At 49.1% G+C, this 25299-nt stretch overlaps 1 protein-coding gene and 1 long non-coding RNA gene across 2 annotated transcripts in view; one reads left to right on the top strand and one right to left on the bottom strand.

Moving 5' to 3' along the window:
* The window catches only part of DKK3 (dickkopf Wnt signaling pathway inhibitor 3), a 44872-nt gene that overhangs the window by 12210 nt on the left and 7363 nt on the right, over positions 1-25299 (bottom strand). The window contains exon 4 of the mRNA XM_006167458.2: positions 23928-24011. Within this exon, the coding sequence (XP_006167520.1) occupies positions 23928-24011 (84 nt within the window). The remainder of the gene's footprint in view (positions 1-23927; positions 24012-25299) is intronic.
* LOC114005883 (uncharacterized) lies at positions 10718-19964 on the top strand. The gene is made up of 3 exons (XR_003547681.1): positions 10718-11150; positions 14040-14273; positions 19594-19964. It is a non-coding gene; the product is annotated as an uncharacterized LOC114005883 (long non-coding RNA).

The following is a 25299-nucleotide window of genomic DNA, read 5'->3' as shown; positions in this document are numbered from 1 at the left end:
GCTCTCTCCATTCCCTCCAGGGGAGATCGGTCTCCCTCCTTCAGTTACAACCGAGCTGAGCCTAAGCCTGCCTGGGTCAGGGCCCTGGTCCCTACACCTTTGCAAGGACAGAGCTGGGAACTCAGGGTCAAGACCACAGCTCCAGACGTCTAGGCCTAAGTGTCACTATGGATGGATGACAAAAGCCAGCCACATGCAGGGCTCCTCCCAGTCTGTCTCCACTTCTCCCTCCCACCCTGGGAGAGGCCTGACACACAGCCCAGGGCTGGCCTTCGGGACCACAGGCACTTAGAGGATCTCTCTTCACTGCCCAGAGAAGGATCTATATTTAGAAAGCCCAGAGCCGGCAGGAAGGGGGGGCTGACTGGGATCACAGCACATAGTTGGCAGAGACTGGGCTGGGAAACTGCCCCAGTGCTCCACACCGCCACGAAACAGTGGGAAATGGCAAAGGGGCCCTTCCACGTCTTTTGCTTTCTAGTTCAGAGCTTATTAGGGGAGAGAGGCTCAAGAAAGCAGAAGCCAAAAGCTGGGGGTGGAGGGACCATAAACGAATCCCTGCGAGGCCTTGTGACGTGTCCGTGTGGTGGACAGTGGGAACGCCATGTCTTGGGGACCTTCGGCTGCACCTCTTTGTCCCTCACTCTGGCTGGACACTGGGCTTCCTTCCTCAGGAACCCCAGGCATCTTTGTCTTGTGAGATGCAAGGGAGGAGGCCAGGCAGATAAACCCTCCAAGGATGGGATCTTCCACACCCTCCTTGCAAGCCTGTGGCTCTGGAAAGAACATCTTTATGACATGGAGTGAGGGTCAGGGCCAGACGATGACATGGCACTGAAACACGATACTCTACGGGGCCGAGCCACATGGGAAGGTTCACATCTGCAGACCTCCCTGAGTAATCTGGGCACGTGTGTGCCATGAGCCTGGGCTGCCCAAGGCCGGGTGGATCATTGTGTCGGGACTCTGTTGGGAGAACTGTGTTTGTCTCTCTCACTCACAGGAATAAATAAAAAATACACTAAAAAAAAGTGAGGACCAACTACCCAAGGAATGGAGACCCGGGGGACCTCCACAACAAACACTCGCTTGCCCTCCAGGCATTGCTCACTGCCACTGGAGGAGGAGGGCAGGAGTGGATGTTGAGAGGGCACCTGCTGTCCACCTGCACATGCTCAGGCTGCTCTGACCCTCGCAGCCACCCTGTGAGGACAGTCACTGGATCAGCCCTAAGAAGTGACGGGAGGAGGCCTGCAGGAAGACATTGGGACATTCTGAAAGTTGCTGAACCATGGGACCAGAACAAGGTTCCCAGATGAGCCCACAGCCAGCCAGGAAGTCCTGGGGTCTGTGCTCCCGCCCTGAGTGTTCTGGCTACTGGAGTCTGGGTGGCCTGTTACCTGGGGATGGCCATTCTTGGCTCAGGGGTGGGGTGTGAGGGGTAGTGCCAGGTCCTGAGTGTTCCTAGGATGAACAGATGGTACAATCTGTGCGATAGACAAATGTCCTCTCCTGGACGCCAGGCTATTCCTGGCCCCCTGGGCTAGGAGGCAGCTGGGCCTCAGCACCCTCCTAAGCAGAGATGATCCCACACAGAAGAGCAGGTTCTGGGTGTAGAGTGACCAAGGTCCCCACTCTCCTAGGACTGGGGCCTCCAGGGTGCAGGACTTGCAGTGCCAATGGCAGCAGAGTCCAGACATGCTCCCACTTCTCCACTGGCCTCCACGCTCCCCTCTGCAGGCTCTGTCATGCACATGTGACACTTCTGGGCCATGAGCATGCCTGACATGAGACCCAGGCTTTGGAGCCCACGCCTGGGTTCAAGGACAGGTTCCTTTATGAGCTGGTGATCTCAAGCAAATGACTGAAGTTCTCTATGCCCAGTTTTCTTGTCTGTACACGGGAGGCCTCACGCGGTTGTGGGCAGATGGAAAGCAAGAACGTGGCATGGTGCTCAGTGGCCGCCCGCCGTGTACACACCTGCCTGCAGGTCTCAGCAATGAGGAGCTTGAGGAAGGAAAGGCTGGAGCAGGCTTCTGAGCTTCCATTTGGGCCAGTGTGTCTTATTCCGTTGGTGAACATGTTTCCTCTGATGAGGCCCAGAACATCCTCACACAGACAGCCTCCTGCTTCATCTAGAGCCCTCTGCCAGGGGGAGAGGAGAACCTCGGGACAGTCCAGGGCCGGCCAAGGACCAAAGAGGACAAGAGGGTGTGCAAAGGGCTAGATGAAGTAAACCTGATTCAACGTCCCTGAGCTTCCATCGCCTCGTCTCATCCTTACGGTGCCCTGTCTTTCTTCCAAAGCGAGGAAGAGAAGCCCCGTTCTACAGATGAGCAAACCAAGGCAGGATGGTGGAGTTGCTTGCCATGGGGTAAGCAGCAGGGTCACATTCTGCTTGACCCCAACCCACGAGTCTCTGTGGAGAAAGAGCAGAGCCTGGGAGCCCCTGGGCTGGGCTGGGGCTGGCTGGGCCAGGAGGCAAAGGTGCAGTGCAAGGCAGGAGGGTGCTCTGGAGCTCTTGAGAGGAGAGAGCTGCAGCTCTGCCCACTGCCAGATCGGGGAGGTCTCAAGTCTGGCCCTGCTGCAAGGCGACAGTGGGTTAGGACAGGTGTCCAAGGAGAACGGCAGCAGCAGCCTCCCAAGTACTCTACAGGACTTCTAAGTCAGATTTTCCCCATTTCTGGGAGTTCTTTTTTGACCTTAAAATTGGACCAATTGCAGGAGCCAGTGAAGTGCACAATGTCTCGAACACAGCAGGGCGCCTCCAGCCTTTCCTGGACGCTGCACTGGAAACTTCCCGCTGGCTCAGAGTGGTGGGGACCCCCCTCACCAAGGCTCTGGCCTGACCACACAGCAGACACTGCCCTGTGGAAAACTCCAGGCAGGAGCCAAGAGCCAGTGCCAGCTATTCTCACCCTGCAGCACCAGCCTCTGCACAAAGCCTGGTGGCCAGGGCTGTCCTGATTCTTTCTCCCCGAGCTGCACAGCCCAGGAAAGAGGAAACACACCCCCAGCTGGGCTCAACACGTCAAGGTATGGACAGAGAAGGCCCTGCCTGACCCTTTAGTGCCAGGATCATTTTGGAGACAGTTCCAGGATTGTTTCTGCTCCCCCTTTCTCCTGTTCCCCCAGTACATACAGTCCCAGACCTGAGGCTGGTCTCCTCTCTCCCACAGTCCCCTGGGGGACCTCCACACCCACAGATGTTCAGGGATGGACAGGGGCTTGTTCCAGAGAAAAACCGTGTTCCCTCCTCCAGGGATCTTGTCCCGCAGCCAGGCCACAGAGAGCCAGTCCCCTCTCACAGAGCTCCAAACGCATTCTTTCAGGCTGAGTGGTGTTTCCTCTGGAGAACTTAAACCCTTAACTAATCCCAGAGGGAACTTCTTCATGTTCCCAAGTTGTCTCTAATCAAGTGGGTGCCTGCCACCCCCGCTGGGTCAGAAGCAGGGGTGTGAGCCCCAGTACATTTCCAGGGTCTTTGGATCAGCACAGCCTGCCTACCCCAATCCCAAATGTACCCAGTGGAGGAGAACCACTGGGCCTCTCGTGGGTCTGTCTTCCCCAGACACACTTAGTACATAGTGCTGCATGCCACAGGGCGGGAGGCTGACAAGAACCTCAGGTCCATAAGCACAAACAATGTCACACATCTGACGGGCAGCCTTCCAGGTCTCCCTAAGGAAGGACCAGTCCTGTCCCCCTACACTCTAAATGTCTCTTTATTCAGGGTTATATGAGACCTCTCAGTTGTAGGGCCTTACAGTAAGGCTGCCAGGCCTAGCAAGTAAAAACGCAGGCAGCCCAGTGAGGTGCGAGTTGCAGGTAAACAGCAGATCATGTCTGAGTATGGTATGCCCAATGCGTAGACTACGTCATCAGACTACAACTGCTCTGAGTACCCTGCAGAGCCTTGTACGTCGTCTGCCAATGCGACCGACAAGAGAAGATTTAACAGCTGCGTTTCTTGGAAGAGAGTGAGTGGGGTTGGCCTTGGAGGAGGTCAAGGAGGAGCCAGTAACCATAGGTACAGGGGTGGCCTCCAAGTCATCCATGAAGCAATCCAGTAGGGTCATGGGGAGCCTGACTACCCTTGGGCCCTTGGCTAGGAGCTGAAGATCCAGCGTTTCTGTTTCTAGGAAGAGGCTGAGAAGAGCTGCCTGACCACTCTGCACCCAGATCCGGGTCTGGACATCAGAGGCTTCAGGTGCAGCACAGCGTCTGTGCTTGCAGAAAAGGCCTGGAGAGGGAACCAGCAGTTAGCGTAATGGCTATGTTGCTGGCCTCCTACGTAGTCGACCGCAGTTCACGTCCTGGACCTGGTGGCTTAAAACTCACACCGGGCGCATGTGCGTGCGTCCCCAAGATCCTGAGAGGAGAACGGAGAGAAGGGATTGCGGCGTGGCCATCCCCCCTGGGGGTGATTTCTCGCTTTCTGTCTCTCTGTCTTTGTCTGTCTGGCGAGCGCACGCGCCCTATAGCAAAAACCTCTCCGAAAAAAAGAAAAGAAAAGGCCTGGAGATTCTGTATGGCGGCATGAGTATGTCAACATGACTGCGGTCCTGAGGGTCGGTGCTGCTATAACGGTCCCTACGTGCCAGAGCTGTGTGGTTTTTGGTTTTTGGTTTTAGGTTTTTGCCATAGGGCACAAGCATTCACCAGAGAGAGACAGAGAAAGGGAAATCTCCCGCAGAGTGGATGGCCACACCACAGTCCTTTCACCTCCATTTTCTTTTTGGGCACACACACACACACACACATGTGCCTGGTGTGATTTCCAAGATGCCAGGTCTGGGACTTGAACCATGGCTCTGTTGGCCATGTGGGAATCCTGTGCCTTAACCACCATACTACCTGCTGGTCCAGAGCTGGCTTATTTCCTAAACATAATTACTATAATCTTCGAACAGCCCATCCAGACAGTGCCGTTATTATTCCTTTCCGTCTTACAGTTGAGGAAACCAAGGCACAGAAAGGCTAAGTGGTCACACCACTAGTGACAGGTAGAGCTGGGATGTGAACCTGACCAAGAGGATGCCCCAGGCTGAGTCCCCCTGCCCTCTACCTTGCCCCTCCCAGTCAGCCCTGCCACCACCCATGAGCCTTTCTCTGTGGCATGAAAAGGGCAGCCACAGAAGTGGGGGGCAGGATCCCCCACAGGGAAAGGTACACATCAAAGAAGTGAGAATGCCCAGCTTCCCCCGGCTGCTCATCTTCCCTGAGCCGCTCAGGGGCAGCCCAGCCCTGCCAGTGCTCAGCCACCCATAGGAGACCCCTCCACCCTCCTCTCAGGTCCGCACTGTGGAGGCCCAGCCAGGTGGCACCGTAACCCCTCTCAGCCATACTACATCCGCTCGGGCTATAAGCCTTTCAATTGCTTCGAGTCCCGTGAGGCCTGCAGTGGGGATACAGCAAGGAGGGCTATACCCAGGCCAGTCTACTATTCCTCATGTGACTCTGGGAGTTGTGCTTCCGGTAACAGGCAAAGAACCAAGCTCTTGCCAGGTTCCCAGGAACTGAATCTGGACCTGGATCCCAGGAGGGGCTGCTGAGTGCCCAGGAGGAACAAAGGCAGCCTGGCATTTTCTGCACTCCAGCCTCCTGAGAGGTCTCTGTTCCTGCCCAGCTCCTGGTTGCCCGGGAAGCTGGGGGAAGGGCTCTGTTGGTTTGGGGCTCACTCTCAGACTGGTTTCCTCGAGGCAGGGGAGGGCTTTGCTGCCCTCACAGATGGTACTCCCACCCCCAACCAGGTCACACCTCATTTCTGGCTGTCCTCCAGCCACCAGCCTCTGTCTCCGCCCACCAGGTTCCTTGTTGTAGTTCCAGTCATCTTCCTAAGACACAAAGCCAAGTCCACACACCCCAATCACAATTGTTCTGAAAGCTGCTGGAGCAGACGGCCCTGCAAGAGGGCTGAGGGCTAGATTAACTCAGTCAGCATGTAACCAGAGGAGACAGCCTGCCCTGCAGGCCCTGGGAGCAGTCAGATTGTATCTGTGACACTGCATAGTAAGAGAATGGGACGAGGAGGGAGGGAGTGAAAGAATAGGTGTGTCCTCAGTGGCCTATGGACAACGGTCAGTGGCTTTTACAAACTAAGGGGTCTTGGGGCCAGGTAGTGGCTCAGTGGTAACACTGGACCCACATTGGAACCCGGGTTCATGTCTTGTCCCAGGAACTTCCTGAGCATGCTGGGAGCAAGTGTGCACCGAGATTTGGGCTGGCTGACAGGTAGGTTGAGGCCTGAGGACCCTGTTGATAGCTCTCTTTTTCTTGGAAACAAATAAATGGATAAAGTTTAAAAATAATAAACTAAGGAGTTTTAACCTTTGTGCATGTGCACCACAGAGTGCTTTGGCAGCTAGATGAAGCCTATGAAACCCTTCTCAGCATAATGCATTTAGATGAATAAAGGAAAATATATAAGATTATGAAGGAAAATGATTGCATTGAAATACAGCTATCAAAATATTTTGGGATACAGTGTTTTATGGCCCCTTTATTAACATATTGACACACTGAATAGTAAGATCTGCTAGTGGATCTGACAACTACCCTAACTCCTTAGTAGTAAGGAGCAGAAATGCTATTTTAGGACATGCACAATGACAAAAAGAGAATACGAAAATACCTGTGTTGCTACTGGTACAAAGGTACTGATAATAATACCATGGTCTGTTTCCTACATTTAAGATTGAAGGCATTGTTTAAGTCAGTGAGAATAAAGGTGTGTTTCTCTCCCTGAGTTCTGTCCAGGTTAAGAAGATGATTCTGTTGTATACTCAAGGTAAAAACCACCACTCTAGAGCTGCTAATCTACACCCTCTTTTAAAGATATATCTCAAAGAATTCCCTTAATTTCCTTTAGTAAAAAGAAAAAAAAAATGAAGAAAATTTAAAGCAACGCAAAAGCAAAGTTGTTTTCCCCTGTACAAAAAAAAGGTCATTTTCCAGTCCATTGGCAGGGCTACTGGGTGGGGACCAAACTGGAATCTGCCCTGGGCCTCTAATGAGTTTCTGAAGCCCCTGGTCTCAGCCTTCCCGACACTACCCACAAAGTTCTCCCACAGGGAAAAGGTGGCTTCTGGAATGTTTAAACTTTTCAAGTTGAACCACTTATGCTAGTTCGCCTGGAAAAAGCCTTAATATGTTTCAGGGGTGGAGAAACATGTGCTCTGGCTTCATTTGGCTCACCAGCTGCCACGTCACATTTTGCCTCACCTTTGTGGGGTAGCTGGGGACGCAGGAAGCTTCAGGCCCCGAGGAAGGCCGTGTGCAGATGCTGTAGAGAAGATCGCCTGGGCATGCTGCAGTTTCTTTTTTTTTTTTTTTTTCGGAGAGGTTTTATTTGCTATAGGGCACGTGCGCTTGCCAGACAGACAGAGAGAGACAGAGAAAGAAAGCGAGAAATCACCCCCAAGTGGTGATGGTCACACCGCAATCCCTTCTCCTCCATTCTCCTCTCGGGATCTTGGGCACACACACACGCGCCCGGTGTGAGTTTCAAGCTACTGGGTCCGGGACGCGAACCGCAGTCGACTATGTGGGAGTCCAGAGACATAGCCATTATGCTAACTGCTGGTTCCCATGTGCCGCTGATTCTTGCCCTGAACATCCTAGAGCCACCTAGCTTCATAATGACCAGAGTGCCACCTACTAGATCCTGTGCATGCTGGCCCTGGGGACCCCACCATGCCCCCAGGCTGCTCTCGATCTCCAAGTTGAGACCCAGGCCACACTCTCCCAACACCCAGAGTTCCCAAGTTCACTTCCTTCCTTAACTCTCCTTCTTGGGCATAGGTGGGTATGTCATTTAACTTCACTGGGTTAGTTTTCTCATCTGTAAAGCGGGAATGACATTTAGGAAGATCGCAAGTAAGATTGCTCTGGAGTAAGACACACTTATTTCCAAATCCCAACTTGGCCACACACTCACTGTGCAATGCACCAATTTGGTTTCTAATCTTTAAAATGGGGTGAGCGCCCCCATTCCGGGTGGGTTTGGTAACAGGAAAGGAAACAGCATAAATGAAATGGTCACCATGAGAATACAAGTAAACAAGAGGAAGAGGCCTTGGGATGGCATATCACAGCCGAGGACACACATGGACAATTGGACACATTTTAAAACTAGTAGAACAAGAAACGGATGCACATAACATAATGTTCGATGTTAAAAATGAGTATGGCTCTACCCTAGACTGGGTTATTGTACACTGTGCGCATGCCTTAAAAAACATTTTGCGGGAACCAGCAGTTAGTGTAATGGCTATGTTGCTGGACTCCCATGTAGTCGACCGCGGTTCGTGTCCCGGACCCGGTGGCTTAAAACTCATGCCGGGCGCGTGTGCGTGCATGCCCAAGATCCCGAGAGGAGAATGGAGGAGAAGGGATTGTGGCGTGACCATCCCCCCTGGGGGGGGATTTCTCGCTTTCTGTCTCTATGTCTCTCTCTGTCTGTCTGGCGAGCGCACGCACCCTATAGCGAAAATCTCTCCCCCCCAAAAAAAAATTTGTAGCTCACAAAGACATACATCGATTGCATGTATGCCAGAAATCATATTTTAAAACAATTTTTTAAATGGTTACACAGTGCCTGGCATGTAGTAGGTGCTCAGTGAACATTCTTCTCTTTCCTTTCTCTCACCCTCCAAATATCAGGAAAGCCTGGGGGTTGAGGGGCAGCTCTGATCAGAGGAGGCACTGAGTATAACTAGCCTTGGAGTTGACCTTTCTGCTAAGGGTTGTATGCTCTTTCTGGACAAAGAGGTTCCCACAGACATCACTGGGGGAAAAACAGGATCCAAAATCCAAGGTGAAAACACAAGGCTGCTGAGTGGGGAAAATGTTACAGCAAGCAGAGCGCGAGGCTTGCTACTTCCCGAGCCTGAGAAGGACAGAGTCTGCCACCCTCGGCCCACTGGGGAACAGGCCCTTCTGTTCTGAGCCCGGATGTTCCTCCATTCTGCCCACTACTCCCTCTGCCTTTTGTACCTACTTCCTTTTCTGAGAGGCCCTGTATTATGAGACGATGGAAAACTCGGGCTGTTTTCCCTGCGGCTGTATTTTCCACATCGCATCATTGAAATATGTCAGGAGTCAATCTCGTCAGACACAGGGCATGCCACCCACTTAAAATGCTCTCGCTGCTGGTTTAGAATATCCCTCTCTAGGAGAAGCAAGTCTGATATCTGGTGACTGTGAGAACAAAAGGAAGTGGGTGAGAGATTCCACAGATTCCTCACCATCCTCCTCTACCCTTTGGTGATTTGGGTTTTCTATTTAGGCACTGGTGGATGGGGGTGTTCAATGATTCTTGGTAGCTGCATAATTATATAGTTACATAGCTATAACCAGGTGATGGGAGGTTCATCATAACTCTTCAAAACCACTCAAAATTGTGGCTGCAAACTCCCATGACTTTTTCTGTCAGAAATATATCTTTCTATTGAAATGGCTGAAATGTATATACAGGTTGATGGTCTAGTTCTACCATTTAACCATCTCCCATGACTTCTGGAATTTAACATCTCTAAACTCCTGTGTTTTAGTCTGCAAAACAATGTCTCCTTTCTAGCATGATAAGGACTAGAAGATAAAAGATATAAGAACACCTAGTATACAACCCAACAGATGATAGGTGTTAAGAATGTAGTTGATTAAAGGAGAGGAAAAACTCAAGGAGGAACATAGTTCAAGAAAGTAAAACTCATTTACACACTTGAAGCTCTTCACTGAATCTTATCTTCAAGAACTCTGGCCTTTGTATTCTCCAATTCACTCCCAGATCATATAGCTTTCATCTATTAGAAACATTCGTTCAGCTTCTGAGAGCCTACCCCCTGCTAAGTGCAGAAACAGGGACTCAGAAGTACATGGTAGATAAAGCAGGTAGATGAACTCCTTGCCTTCCCAAAGCTCACAGCCTTCTAGAGCATTCTTTTAGCTACCACTTTATGAAGTTCTGATTTTTTGCTCTGGGATTGGGAAAATCCCTTCCCCATTGATCTTCACTATATTTCTCAGCATGAGGCAGCCCACCTTCCTTATTACTAATCCTCTGAGAGGTGACAAAAACAGGGCACCCCGATCCTGCTTCCTGAGACAGGAAACTCCAGATCCACAGTGTACTAAAAACGGAGTAGAACTGAATTGGAATGACAGCCCAACTCAGATCACTGCGTGATTTGGAGAAAAAGTCCTGGGTGGCCAAAAAAGTCATGACATGTTTTTCTATGCAAAAGTATGTCATGACTTTTCTGATGACCCAATATATTTGCCCATTTATGTTTTCTCATCTAAAAAGATGAGAGGTTTTGGCTGGGAAAATGATAGGAATGCATTTCAAGTACAATCCTTTTCCAGTTGGCTGTCAGTGGCTGCTGAAAGTCCTGGGTTGCCTCAAGTGCTAAGGCTTTTCCTGGGCTCATAACTACAGATCTGTGATCGACCAGCAATGTCTGCTATAGGCATGGCAATGGTGGTAGCAGTGATCCTGTGAATTCTACTATTTATAATTGTGTAGCCCTGTGAAATATTCCTTTGCTTTATCTTTGGCATGAGGCCGGTCTTCACACACAATAGTTTTTCCGTATTTGCCCTAGCACCTTAGCCACGATCACTTTTCAGAAACTTCCTGTTACAGTGTGTAAAACAGCAACTTTCAACAAAATAAGCATATTTACTGGCTTATCACACGTGTATTCTGTAAATGACTGCTTCCTGCAAGTAGTTTACTACCTGCAAGTAGGGATCCAGGAAATTAGATCAGAAAAGTGAACTTACACTTATTCTGGCATCTGTCCCATGCCAGATACTTTCCATACATTGCCTCCTACTTATAAAACACCCTTCTGGGCAGGCACTAAATCCCCTTTAACAGAGCATAAGCCAGTGCTCACTGTGATGAGGGAAGTTGCCCCGGGAGCAGGGATTCCAACCTGTGACAGTTCAGATTCCAAATTCTAAAGCACTATGAGCCCCTAAATGTACCCAAATGTCTTGTTTATTCTTTTTCATCCGGGAGGTAGAGGTGAAAAATGAGACTGACAGTAAGTCTAGACAGAGCAGTGTGGGCTGGGCAAACATTTAGATGACTCAGCCTCCATCCATCATTTTCCTACAGTCTGCTGAGGATGTGACCAGGAGTAAGTACAGGGTTCCTGCCTGATTTGGGAGACCAGTGCAGACGATCAGACTTGGGACATGACTGCAAGTTCCCCGAGAGCATCAGCTGTGTCCTTCTGCAGCCCCACCCACAATCCTGCCCCAGTTCCCTTCCACTGCCCCTGCTTCTGACCCTGGAGGAGGAGAGGAATGACCACATGCTCAGCTGGCTCCATCCTCCAGCCCTCCTGGGAAAAACCACCACCTCCATCACAAAACCTTCTCCATGGAGGCCTGAGCTGCTCATGTGAGCCCCCAGGAGTCTGGAATGCTCTGAGGGAGAACTCGGAGGCTTTTCAAGCCCCTGGGGATTCTTTTAGGAGACCATGGGGCAGGGGGGAGGTCATAAAGAAGGGTACGAAGCATTGTATTGATACATTCCTGAGTGGTCAAGAAAATCACATCTTTGACTCCTAGAGAGGAGTTTCCAAGATGCGGCCTACACTTTTCGGGGGGGCCTTCAGCACACTGGCTAGAAGCCAGGGTGTGGGGTGAGAAACTCTGGTCAGGGGCATCAGTTATGCCTCAAAGACACCCGAGACTGTACTGCCACGGCGCAGAGGCACCTGCTGGAGCCAGCCGTGGAGAAGGCATTGTGTGTCCAAAGGCAACAGAGACCAGGACTTTCAGAAAGTTCTTCAGTTCAGATTGCACCTTTGTATCCTCTTGTGTCCACAGTTATGAAAACGGAAAGGTAAAAGAAATGTTCTACTTTGTGTGCTGGTGGTAGGGATGTGAAGTAGTGCGGCTACTAAAGAAAATGGCATGGCAGCTCTTCAAAAAAGTAGAGACAGAGCCACCACATAACCCACTTCTGAGTACACAGAGAAAGAATTAAACGCAGGGTCTTGAAGAGATATTAGCACCACTATGTTCACAGCAGCATAATCCATACTAGCCAAAAGGCAGGAGTGACCCACCTGTCCACTGACCAATGAGGGATCAAATGTGGTGTGTATGTATGTGCGTTCACCATGGAATGACATTCTGACACGTGCTACAACATGGATGAATCTGGAGGACATTATGCTCAATAAAATACGGCAACCATGGAAAGACAAGCACATCCGACTCTACCCTCGGAAGTACCTGAGTAGTCGAATTCTCAGAGATAGGAGTAGTATAGAAAGGTAGTTCTCAGGGGCTGGAGGAAGGAAGTGGCTTAAATGGGTATAAACTGATATTTTCAGGGTTTTTTTTAAGATGAAAATATTTCTGAAGATTGATTGCACAATGATGTGAATGTACTCAATATTACTAAATGGTACACTTAAAAATGGTAAAATTTTGGGACCAGCAGATGGCATAACGGTTACATTGCTGGACTCCCGCAGTCGACTATGGTTTCTGTCCCGGAACAGTTGGCGTGAAACTCATGCTGGGCACGTATGTGTGCATGCCTAAAATCCCAAGAGGAGAATGGAGGATAAGGAATTGTGGTGTGGCCATCCCCATGGGGGGGGGGTGATTTCTCACTTTCAGTCTCTCCAGTGAGCACACACCTATAGGAAATCTCTCTCTAAGAAAGAAAAAAAAGGGGGGGGGGTAAATGGCAAATTCTAGGTTATATATATTTTACCCCAATTTTTAAAAAGCTCTGTTAAGAACATGGGCTTTATGGGCCAGCAGGTATGTGGTGGTTGAGGTGCTGGACTCCCACATGGCTGACCATGGTTTGAGTCCTGGACCTTCTCACTTTCCCTCTCTTTCTTTCTCTCTCTCTGTTTCTCCCTGGTGAAAGCACATGCCCTGTAGCAAACTGAAAAATAATTCATTTAATTTAATTAAAAACAAAGAACATGGGCTTTTAGAAATTTCGGGATCAATTAGACATCAGTACTTTGTTTTATTTTTTTCTTCTAGTGCTGGCTCTACCCACCTACTTGCTCTGTTGAGCAGTTTCTGAGTCTCAGACACTGGGTCTAAAGTGGAGCCCGTGGGTCTCTTTCTTGTCTGGGTGTCACGCAGATTACGTGACAGGAGGCTAGCACAGGTTCCGGCACACAGCCAGGGGCTCGTAAACGGCAGCTTTTACCTTCGTGGTCATCAGTTCCTCTTCTCGCCATTGAGGTTATTATGATTATCACTGGGCACTCGATCACATCACAGCACTGGTGGTTTGGTCTGAACTGCTCCCAGAATTTACCCTGAAGATTGACTCAGAGTCACTCTCTGAGTCATAGTGACTAGATAAACATCAGGGAATGTTGTGGCCCTTGATCTTATTTTTAAAACAAAACAAAACAAACTCACAAGCTCTGCTTTTCAGAATGATGCCAGAGGGCAAGGGAGGGCAGGGCCACCACCTCTGACGGTCATGTGGCAAATGCCCTCTAGTCCGGTCAGGAAGAATCCCCGCTGCCCACTTGTCTGGAGGAGCTGCTCAGCCCCCGCTGCACGCAGGCTACGCAGAGACCACAGACATGGCGTGTTCTGCAGCTGCCACCATCAGTCTAACGAGGTTCCCATCACTGTCACTTCTCTGGCCGGCCTGCAGGCACAGAGCAAAAGCAGAGAGCACCATTTCTAAGTAAAAGTTTTCAGAACTCCAAGCCCGAAGCCAGGCTTTTCTCAGGGCACAGACTTTGCAGCGCAAGGAGGACTCAGGTCTCCAGCTCCAGCTGGATTAAGTGAAGCCCTGTCCTCACCAACGTTTCTGTGGCCAAACCTTGTCTTTTCTCCAGGGATTGCATAGAGCCTCATTACGACGCACAGTACAGGCCCAACAAAACCTCGCAGCTGCGGCTCTTGAAGCTCTTCCTGACCTACTTCCTGCCTGACCCCAGCATCATGGGCTGCTCCCCACCCCAGCACACCTGCAGCTTGGCCTTCTAAATGAGCGTTCATCCCATATGCTCTTATTTCCGCAGGCCTCCTTAACTTGGAACAAAGAATGCTTCAGCGAGGAATGCTCTTTCTCTGTAACTGATCATTCCTAGACATCATTCAGAACACATCACGTTTACCACCTCTTCCAGGAAGCCCGTCAACAAGTGCGAAGGGTCAGAGAATCTACTCTTCTTGCAAGATGACAAGTGAGCCCGCTCAGAGAAGACCTGAGACTCCTGGGTCAGAGACAAAAGGACTTGATTCCAGCAGCACAGGTATGGCCTGGGCTTCATGTCAGTGCCAGTTTGCCCTCCCTCCGAGTCCCAGACGCACCATGGCTGAGCCCAGATAATGCCGCCAGTGTAGTGGGTTTTATGTCACATCGAAGGACTCTCAAGCTTATAGGCTGTTTGTAGACCTACTCTCCGCAATGGAGGGGGAGCTAGCTCCGGTTCACTAATAGCTTGGGTGCTCTTTGATGTTAGAGACTATTTTTTTTACATTTACCTGATAGAAAAATAGTAGGTGCTCAGAGAATGTGCAAATAAATGAGTTAAATGATTAATACTGAGAGTTTTATAGCCATGGGTAGTGGGTAATCAAATCATCAAAACAACCAAGAGCTGACGCTTGCTGATGTCTTACTCTTGCATTCCAGATATTGTGTGACGTTTGTGACCTGGATTATTTTGTTTTATCTGACAATTCCATTATTCTCATTTTATATTGAGGACATGAAGGCTTAGACCAGTGAAGGAACCTAACCAAAGTCACGCGGCCCATAAGCAATAGAGCTGCCATTTGAATTGAATCTGCCTGTGCCCAATCTTCTAATTACCCCACTGCAGTGCTTCTCCTACCAAAGGCATCCCAATATTAGTATGGGGTGTTTGTGGAGGTGGGGGACAAAGGAAGAAGTGCCTTTTTGTTTTTTTTTGTTTGTTTTTTGAGTTTCTGGGGTGGAGGCAGTAGCCTGAATGTCACTGTCACCTACTCCTTGGTGTGACTCAGCCAGTTATCCGCCTCCCTGAGACACTGAGTGCTCAGAAATAGTTCCAGCAGAGACTTCTCACCTCCCTGATCTTCCCCAAATGAGGGATACGGTGTGGGTCTTAGAAATAGCCTGGGACGCAGAACTGGCCTCACTCCCTGTCAGACAAGAAGGGCGAGAGAAATTTGAGGAAATCTCTACATTTGCTCTACAGCTTAAAATTTCAAACTATCCCTTTGACCCTTTGAGCTTACTAAAAATCAAAGAAATATAAACAAAAGACGATCTTTTTCCCCTGCCCATCAGGTGGTCACACACTGTGACACACACTATGGAGGGGGTTTGATGAAACACAGCCTCAGAAATTGCTGCTAGGGGTAAGATGGGGACAATCTTTCTGGAGGAAATGTGGCAGCATCCCTCGGCGTTTTAGATACACACTCTCTGACTTAGACATTTAATTTAATATGCACTACAAATACTTCCAAGATCACTCAAATGTATAAATATTGGGGAGCCAGGAAAGTCATGATGCACTTTTGCATAGAAAAACATAGAAAAATACGTCATGTCTTTTCCAATGACCCAATATATAAATAGATGGATATTTACACCAAAATTCTAAATAATTCTCAAGCTCTTTTTAAAAATTCAAAAATAATAGAAATTTATAAAGGAAAAGCCTATTCAAATTGAAAGAAATCCTCCAGAGATATCTACTGTTAAAGATTTACTCTAGGGGGGAACCAGCAGTTAGCGTAATGGCTATGTCGCTGGACTCCCATGTAGTCAACCACAGTTCATGTCCCGGACCCGGTGGCTTAAAACTCACGCCGGGCGCGTGTGCATGCGTGCCCAAGATCCCGAGAGGAGAACGGAGGAGAAAGGATTGCGGCGTGGCCATCCCCCCTGGAGGTGATTTCTCACTTTCTGTCTGTCTGGCAAGCGCACGCGCCCTATGGCAAAAACCTCTCAAAAAAAAAAAAAAAAAAAAAAAAGATTTACTCTACATTTTATCAAGCTTTTTATGTCTACGTTTTTATTAACATAGATATTTTAATATACTTCATTATATATGCTGTTCTGCAATTGCTTTTTTCCTTTTCATTATTTTTTAAAGAATCATTTTATTTATTATTATTATTTTTAATTTGACCAGAGAGACACAGACAAAGAGAGTGAGAGAGAGAGAGAAAGCAAGCTGTGAGGTCCAGGACTTGAACAACAGTCTGCCATGTGGAAGTCCAGCGCCCTAACTACCATGCCACCTGCTAACCCCTGCAATTGCTCTTTTAAAAGTTTTTCTTTCAGGACCAGCAGTTAGCATAATGGCTGTGTCGCTGGACTCCCATGTAGTCGATTGCGGTTCGAGTCCTGGACCCGGCGGCTTAAACTCAGGCCGGGTATGTGTGCGTGCGTGCCCAAGATCCCAAGAGGAGAATGGAGGAGAAGGGATTGTGGCGTGGCCATCCCCCCTGGGAGGTGATTTCTTGCTTTCTGTCTCCCCGTCTCTCTCTGTCTTCCTGGAGAGCACATGTGCCCTGTAGCAAAAACCTCTATAGAAAAAAAATGTTTTTCTTTCTTTCCTTCTCCCATGAGCAAGAGAAACAGAGAGAAAGAGAGATTCCCCTCACAGAGTTCTGGCACTGTGATCCACCTCTAGCCCTAGCCTGCCCCAGATCATGGGCATCACACATCCAGATGTGCATGGAGGTCTCCAGGCATGAACTCAGACCCTGTGAGCAGTCTTGCTGAATGTTGTGTTACTGCTGCATCAGTGACTGGCCCCCAGCTTTTTTTTTCCCCACTTAACATTTTATGAAAGATAACTTGATATACTGCTTATATGAAAGCTACATAAAACTCATGTATTAACTTCAAATTATTTCATTTTGGCTATGAAATCATTTATAATGAATAAATGCCTTATAGAACATTTAGACTGAAGAGTATGCTCATCCACATTAACTATATTTAGTTGGGGGCTTATTTCTCAGAATGATCCAGGGTTCTTTAATTTTCCATATAATTTTGTTGCTACTGGATTATTGTATGAGGGTCTATACTCAGCCAGAAATCACAAAGTCATCTCAAAATATAAATCTAAAGATACAAATGTACCAAACTCTCCCTTTGGTCATAGGATGCGGAATTGTACGTTCACGTGAGACTACGCCATTGCCCTTACAACCACAAATCTGTGTTCTCCTACAGAAACCAGCATACACCCTGCCAACCAGCCCTGGAGACTTGTCAGCACCTGATCATCGCCAAATCCCTGTCGCTTATCACAGCCCACCCTTCTTTCTGTCTGTACCCCAGTACCCCAACCTAGACCAAACGACAGGCAGGGACAGGCGCAGCGGCAGGATGGGTTGGCCCGGTGGCTAGAAGCACCAGCTTCCGGCAAAGTGTGTTACTCAAAGGGCGAGGCAGGGTGCTGCAGACAGAAGCCGGCCCAATGCTGTGAGGCATCAGGGGCAAGAGGCTCTGGGGGGAGGTTTTACCCAGAGCCCAGTTTCCATCCTATTCTTTCTGCAGCAGGTTGCTGGGAATCAGAGGAGAAGCCAATTAGTACTAGGCTTTAATTACTAAGTTCCAGGCAAGGTCTGGACCCAGGTCAGTCTCATACCTCGTTCCAACTTCATTCGTCCTCTAGGCTGACGAGAAGGAAAGGGCTGCATTTCCTGGGCCTCAGCCAACTAGACTGCCTGGGCCCAGCAGAGCCTCCTCTGAGGTAGGCCCTCTGGGAATTGTTGGAGTCCAGAGGGCCCACACCCTCCCCTGGTGCAACTGTAAAACGCCCAGTGACTTGTCACAGTGGCACCCACCGATACCCCGTTAACTTAATGGATTCCACCACCAGCAGCCAAAGCACAGGGAGAAAATGAAGCCAGCACCTTCCTATCCTTCCTTCATGATGAGGGAAAAGAGGGGTCAGAAATGAAATGTGAGGGAGGAAGGGGTCATGGGACATGCTTTCACCTCCCACGTTCTGGTCTGGTCTGTCTGTACTCTGAGGTGAAGGATGTATACTGCTCCATGGGAGGGAGACACATAAATAACCTTCGAGAAGTTTAACATCCCTCTTCCCTCAGGTTCTGACACAAATACCAAAGTGTCTTTACAACAGAAAAAGCATTTGGCTTTACACCTATAGAGAACTCCATGGCCACTGTCTTTTGTCCATTGTCTCCAGTCAAGAAGAACCGTCAGCCCTGATTGCTCTCTGGAATAAGTCTCTGGGTCACACAGTATCTACTATGTGGATGTTGTGGGCAGGGAAATTTATCCACAGTGGCCTCGGAAGTCTTTTTATTCTTCTTTTATTTTATTTTTAGAGGTTTTTACTATAGGGCACAAGCACTCACCAGAAAGACAGAGAGAGACAGAAAGTGAGAAATCACCCCCCCCCAGGGGGGATGGCCATGCAACAATCCCTGCTCCTCCATTCTCCTCTTGGGACCTTGGGCATGCACATACACGTGCCCAGTGTGAGTTTAAGCCACCGTGTCCGGGACTCGAACCACGGTCGACTACATGGGAATCCAGTGACATAGCCATTACGCCATCTGTTGGTCCCAGAAGTCTGGGCCAGTATTCTGGAGCTGGTTGGGTAAGATGGAACCTATCACTTCAAACTCTGTATGTTCAGGCAGAGTAGTAAACACATTTCTTCCTGTATATCATATTCTAATGTGAATCCAGAAAGATGACAAACATAGGATGTGCTAAACCGTCTAGATTATTTTATTTTATTATTAATTTTTTTTTAGATTTTGCTCTAGGGCATGTGTGCTCATCAGAGAGAGAGAGCAAGAATGAGAAATTATCCTCCAGGAGGGATGGCCATACCACAGTCCCTTCTCCATTCTCCTTTTGGGATTTTGAGTGTGTGCGCACATGCAGCCCTGGTGTGAATTTCAAGCTGCTGGGTCCAGGACTCAAACCATGCAGCCACCATATGGGATCCGATGCCTTAAGCTCCACGTCACCTGTGGGCCCCCTTCCAGCTTATTTTAATTGGCAGATGTATCCTTTCAAAATGGCGCCTTGGCTAACTGGGCCAAATTCCTTCTACAGGGGATGTAGTTCTATAAATACAGCCTTCCTATTGATGCACAATGTCTTATCCCCTCTCCGCTGCCAACATGCCACTTCTCCTTCTAACTCCCTGCACAAATGCAGCACATTAGTCAGCCTACCCACTGGCCCGTGAAGAGGGACAGGCTGAGGGCTCAGCACAAAAGCCTCCCCACAGAGATGTCAGCCCACATCGCCGTCGGCCGGCGCACTCAGGTGAAATAACAAGCCACAATGCCCTTTCTCCCGTTCCCATCTGAGTGTAAAAACAGCAGTACCACGCACATACTGGGTGAAGTTTCTAGACAGGCATATAGTGTTACTCCCTGTAACTTCCCACGAGCTCCTCGGGTTACCATACATATTAATGCACAGACCAGCATCTGGAGAGAGGAAAATAGAGGAGCTCGGTAATTATCTTTAATTGAATTCATCGGAGAATTTTAAATCCTGAAAGTAGTTTTATAAGACAGCCTATGATGTTGTCCTTTGGAAAAGCAAGTCTCTCTTTTCCCTTCCAGAACAAGTTTCTGCAGCATGTAATACACTTCAGCACCAGCTGCAAAGATCATCACGTTGTAAAACTGTGGACAGGGACAGTGGTGACAGTGTCCGTCCCTCAGTATTCCTTGGAAGACAATTTCGTCTGTATAGCTTCCTGCTCAGAAAGAGCCGCTCAGTGGCTCTGTAAAGACGGTACCCGAGCCCCAGTTCAATTGTGTTGGCACAATGGCGAGCTGAGAACAGAAGCGTGATTGAATTTTGTGGGCATCTGAAATGGATCTCACTCTCCTGTCTCTTAGCAAACCACTGTGACAACCAGCAAGGCTCTGTCATGAAATATACGCACAGCCATGTCTGCCACATGGCATCCCATTCACAGGCAGCTTGTGGGCTCTAGAATTTCAATTAAAACCCTGTGGATTTTTTCCAGCCACTGGCCAGTCTGGCGTCAGATGCCCAGGTCTCCCTTCCAGCCAATCAAATTGGAATTGACTCTCACAGAGCAGCTCCATGAGTTCATATCCCACGGACCTGAGCAAGCATCAAGAATAATTTGGTGAGCCCCTACCATCTGGGTTTCCACCTCTTGCTGTCTCAGGACTCCTGTAAGTGGGGGGGGGGTCCAGATTCCACACTGCACAAGGTGCCATGGGCATGTCCTCCATCGCACGCTGGACATCTGATACCACACGGGCAGGTGTGGAGATTCTGGGCATTCCAGCCGAGTCCTGAAGCAGGGACACACATAGGCACACAAGACCACACACACTTGGGAAAGCTGGCACACAGAAGTGCAGGTGGTGGTTCCCTGTCCCAAGCGTGCTGTCAACATCTTCAGGATCTTGTCTCTCACCTGCCCACTGCTCTCAGAGCCTCAGTTCCCTCACCACAGAGCTCAAAACTGGACACAGCTGCCTCGCTTCAGGGCAGGGGGGGCAGCTGGGGATGTGTGCACTGCAGCCACGGGTGCACCTGGGCCTCCAGCATGTCCGAGTATGCTCATGGGTGGGGCTGCTGACCTGGGGAGCCCCCAGATCCAAGCTGCACCATTGCACAATAATGTTTTCTTTATTTTCTTTCTTTCTTTGCTTCATTTTGACTTGAGGACAAAGACTTCTTTTCTCGTTCACAGCCTTGTGAGCTCTGTTTTCCCTGCCATTTCCATCCATGGCCTCTGCTCAGGCCTCTAGCCCTCATCAGGACCCCCACACAGACTTAGATCTGGAGTATTCTAAAGCTCTTCCCTCTAGGAACCACTATGGTATTGCATGACTCCCTTTTGTCTTTTCCTGCCTTTAAAAGCAGCCTCTTTTCTTTCCCAACTTTAATTAACCCTGAACTTTTTTTTTTTTTTTAAAGAGAGATTTTTGCTCTAGGGGACATGCACTTGCCAGAGAAACAGAGAGAGGCAGAAAGTGAGAAGTCACCCCCCAGGGTGATGGCCATGCCGCAATCCCTTCTCCTCCATTCTCCTCTCGGGATCTTGGGCACACGCACACACGCGCCTGGTGTGACTTTTAAGCCACCGGGTCTGGGACTCGAACCGCGGTAGACTACATGAGAGTCCAGTGACATAGCCATTACACTAACTGCTGGTCCCAACCCTGCCTTTGTTTTTATAGGCATCTGTATTGTCATGACTAGGCAAGATGGTGGAAATCATTGCCTCCCTTGAAGACAGGGAAAGTGAGGTGCCCCAGCTTATAGTGACGACCTTAAGCTTCCAGCCTCCATGGCCATAACCTTTTCACCTCAAAGCATGGCTCCACCCACCATCCCTGGGGACCCCTTGAATGGGGGGTCACCACCATTACATACAGGCAGCCAGACGCCCAGCCTGCAATAAATGTTGGCCTGCTCCTGGCGTCTGAGCACTGTGCCAAAAATGAACAATAAAATAAATTGGTCAATTACCAGTGAAGACAAGACCGGCTTCCTAACTATTCACAGTACCCTGGCTCTTTTCCAGCGACGAAGCCAGAAGAGGCAGGGCATATCCTCCGGGTCCTTAGAAGGTCACCTGAGTACGAAGAGTCTCAGAGTCCTTAAAGTCCTCATAAACGAGGCACATTTTTACTGCCAACCACGTCCACGTCTCAGCCGTCTTGTCTACTCCTGGATGGCACTGCCATCGCTTTGAGAAACTCAGTGTAGTTGAGCCACCTCTGGGGTGGAGTTAGGAGACCAGTGACCCTAACTGAGTCATCTCCTGACCTCTGCCCAGGATTTCCTCCTGTGAAATCAAGCCCCTTCCAACTTTTGGACTCTCTAATTATAGAAAAAAAAAAAAAAAAAAGAAAAAAAATCTTTTTGGGAGAGATTTTTTTTTTCTTAGAGAGCACATGCGCTCATCAGAGAGACAGAGAGACAGTGAGACAGAAAGTGAGAAATCACCCCCTGGGGAGATGGCCATGCCACAATCCCTCCTCCTCCTCCAGTTTCCTCTTTGGATTTTAGGCTTGCACACACACATACACACCTGGCATGGGTTTTGAACTGTAGGTGTCCATGTGGGAGTCCAGCACCTTAACAATTATGCCATTTGCTGGCCTCTAATTTTATAAAATTTAGCCCTACTTTAGACTAAGCAATAGACAATCACAGAGAGACCAGAGTCTGCAGCCCGGAAGGGAGAGTAAGCCCTTCCCCTTTAGGTCATTGGGGTTCCATGTAAAGTCTCTTGCTCTCGAACTGCCCAACCAGAGCTGGGATTATAAAAAGGTCTGGCCCATCTCAGAGGCTTTGGGGATTTCACCACCAGGTGAAATGCACCAGATCTGTCACCAGATTCCCCAATCAATATACCTGGAATTTCCTTGTTCCCATTTCAAACTTGAAATGGGGCCATGCAAACATCAGCTGAATTTCTCCATGGTTTCTAACGCCACGCTTGTGGAGGCATGGCCTGTTGCCAGATTGCACTAGTCTGGTCAGTAACAGAGGGACCAGGGCATCTTGGCAGGGACAAAGCAGGAGAGGTGGTCGAGATCACTCCCTCATGCCATGACCTGCAGCTTGGGTTGCCCGTGGCAGGCTCAGCAGAGGTGTCCAGGCCTTGAGGTGTGAATACCGGGAGATGCCAACTTACATGACTCCTTTTTCCTTCTTCCTCGCCTATAGATGTGATAACCGTCTCCGAAAAGACCGTTTGTCCAGTTTGGTTGTTGGTTATCTATGGAAGAACAGGGACAGTGAAAGGGAGATGGAAGGAATTCTGGGCCAACTGCACAACTGGTGTTTGTTGTTTATTCCGGAAATGGGAACAGCCAGTACAGGGGTCAGGGTGCCCACTCCCTCTTCTTTCTGAGCCGCACCAGCAGCTCTCAGATGACCGGCATCCTCCACCCCTGCCCCCACCCCCTGTGTGGTGATAAGAGATATTAGTAGTCTGCCTCATAGGGCTGCTATGAGGGGGGACACGGGGTGACCGTGGAAAGCACTCAGCACCGAGCCTGACACCTAGCAGATGCTCAACAACTCAGCTATTTTTATCATTCTTGGGGCTCATCCCTTAAACTTCAATGTCAACTTTCTCTTTGACAAACTAGAGGTGTTAGTTGAACATCTTGTATGAGAAGCGGGCAGGATTTAGCTACAGCCGCTCCATTCCGGATGCTGGTGAATCAGGCTTCCTTTGCAGTGGGAAAGTGCTTCAGAGTTCTCTATGGTCTGCCTTGATTCCATAACGTGGTGCAGGCATCTCGAAGTTCAGTCCCACATGGACCCCAGGATACTCCTCTACCAATACCATGTCCAATGTCTGGGCCGTCCATGTGGGAGTCCAGCACCTTAACAATTATGCCATTTGCTGGCCTCTAATTTTATAAAATTTAGCCCTACTTTAGACTAAGCAATAGACAATCACAGAGAGACCAGAGTCTGCAGCCCGGAAGGGAGAGTAAGCCCTTCCCCTTTAGGTCATTGGGGTTCCATGTAAAGTCTCTTGCTCTCGAACTGCCCAACCAGAGCTGGGATTATAAAAAGGTCTGGCCCATCTCAGAGGCTTTGGGGATTTCACCACCAGGTGAAATGCACCAGATCTGTCACCAGATTCCCCAATCAATATACCTGGAATTTCCTTGTTCCCATTTCAAACTTGAAATGGGGCCATGCAAACATCAGCTGAATTTCTCCATGGTTTCTAACGCCACGCTTGTGGAGGCATGGCCTGTTGCCAGATTGCACTAGTCTGGTCAGTAACAGAGGGACCAGGGCATCTTGGCAGGGACAAAGCAGGAGAGGTGGTCGAGATCACTCCCTCATGCCATGACCTGCAGCTTGGGTTGCCCGTGGCAGGCTCAGCAGAGGTGTCCAGGCCTTGAGGTGTGAATACCGGGAGATGCCAACTTACATGACTCCTTTTTCCTTCTTCCTCGCCTATAGATGTGATAACCGTCTCCGAAAAGACCGTTTGTCCAGTTTGGTTGTTGGTTATCTATGGAAGAACAGGGACAGTGAAAGGGAGATGGAAGGAATTCTGGGCCAACTGCACAACTGGTGTTTGTTGTTTATTCCGGAAATGGGAACAGCCAGTACAGGGGTCAGGGTGCCCACTCCCTCTTCTTTCTGAGCCGCACCAGCAGCTCTCAGATGACCGGCATCCTCCACCCCTGCCCCCACCCCCTGTGTGGTGATAAGAGATATTAGTAGTCTGCCTCATAGGGCTGCTATGAGGGGGGACACGGGGTGACCGTGGAAAGCACTCAGCACCGAGCCTGACACCTAGCAGATGCTCAACAACTCAGCTATTTTTATCATTCTTGGGGCTCATCCCTTAAACTTCAATGTCAACTTTCTCTTTGACAAACTAGAGGTGTTAGTTGAACATCTTGTATGAGAAGCGGGCAGGATTTAGCTACAGCCGCTCCATTCCGGATGCTGGTGAATCAGGCTTCCTTTGCAGTGGGAAAGTGCTTCAGAGTTCTCTATGGTCTGCCTTGATTCCATAACGTGGTGCAGGCATCTCGAAGTTCAGTCCCACATGGACCCCAGGATACTCCTCTACCAATACCATGTCCAATGTCTGGGCTGGTGATGAAGGAGAGAAAGGATGCTGGCCAGGGACCAGGGGTGGAGGGTTGTCCTTTGAGCTCTGGTTCTGTCACCAGTCAACATCTAGTACGTCACCTGGAACAAGTCATTTCCCCGCCTTGATTCAGTTTTCTCACTTCTCCATCGTCTCTACAGTCCCTGTCGGCTCTCACATCACAGCCTCGATAGTCTGGATCAAGTGAAAACTCAGCCTAACCTGCATCAGGGGATCAGACTGCAGTTCTGAGCAGGGAAGAACCACATCTTCATCACACTTTTACATTTTTACCTACGTAATTCCTCTCCCCAGAAAAGCGACAGTGTTGCCTTTTTCTATTCCAGCTTTTTGCAGAATTAAGCAAAGTCATGCTTTTAAAATTGCTACAGTCCTATGTGTATGGGTTGTAGGACTTCTCAGAGCCTTTATTACACCTACAGGCATTTTTTTAACATCCACATGGAGAATGCACGCCATGTTTACCCAGTATGTTTTGCCACTGCTGAGCTCGTCTCATGAAGCATTGAAAAGGACTGATGCTCCATGGAACACACTTGAGAATTCCTGATAATATAACTTTATTATTATAATAACAGTAATCATAAGAACAATTTGCTTGTGCATGGGACTTTTCAGTTTACAATGAGCTTTCTTATACTTTGGGTCATTTGACCCTCATAATAATGTACGGTTG

Source organism: Tupaia chinensis, unplaced genomic scaffold (assembly GCF_000334495.1).
Source record: "Tupaia chinensis unplaced genomic scaffold, TupChi_1.0 Scaffold144767_1, whole genome shotgun sequence".
NCBI lineage: Eukaryota > Metazoa > Chordata > Mammalia > Scandentia > Tupaiidae > Tupaia > Tupaia belangeri.
The sequence above is the reverse complement of the archived record's forward strand: the minus strand, read 5'-3'. Positions and strand labels throughout refer to the sequence as shown.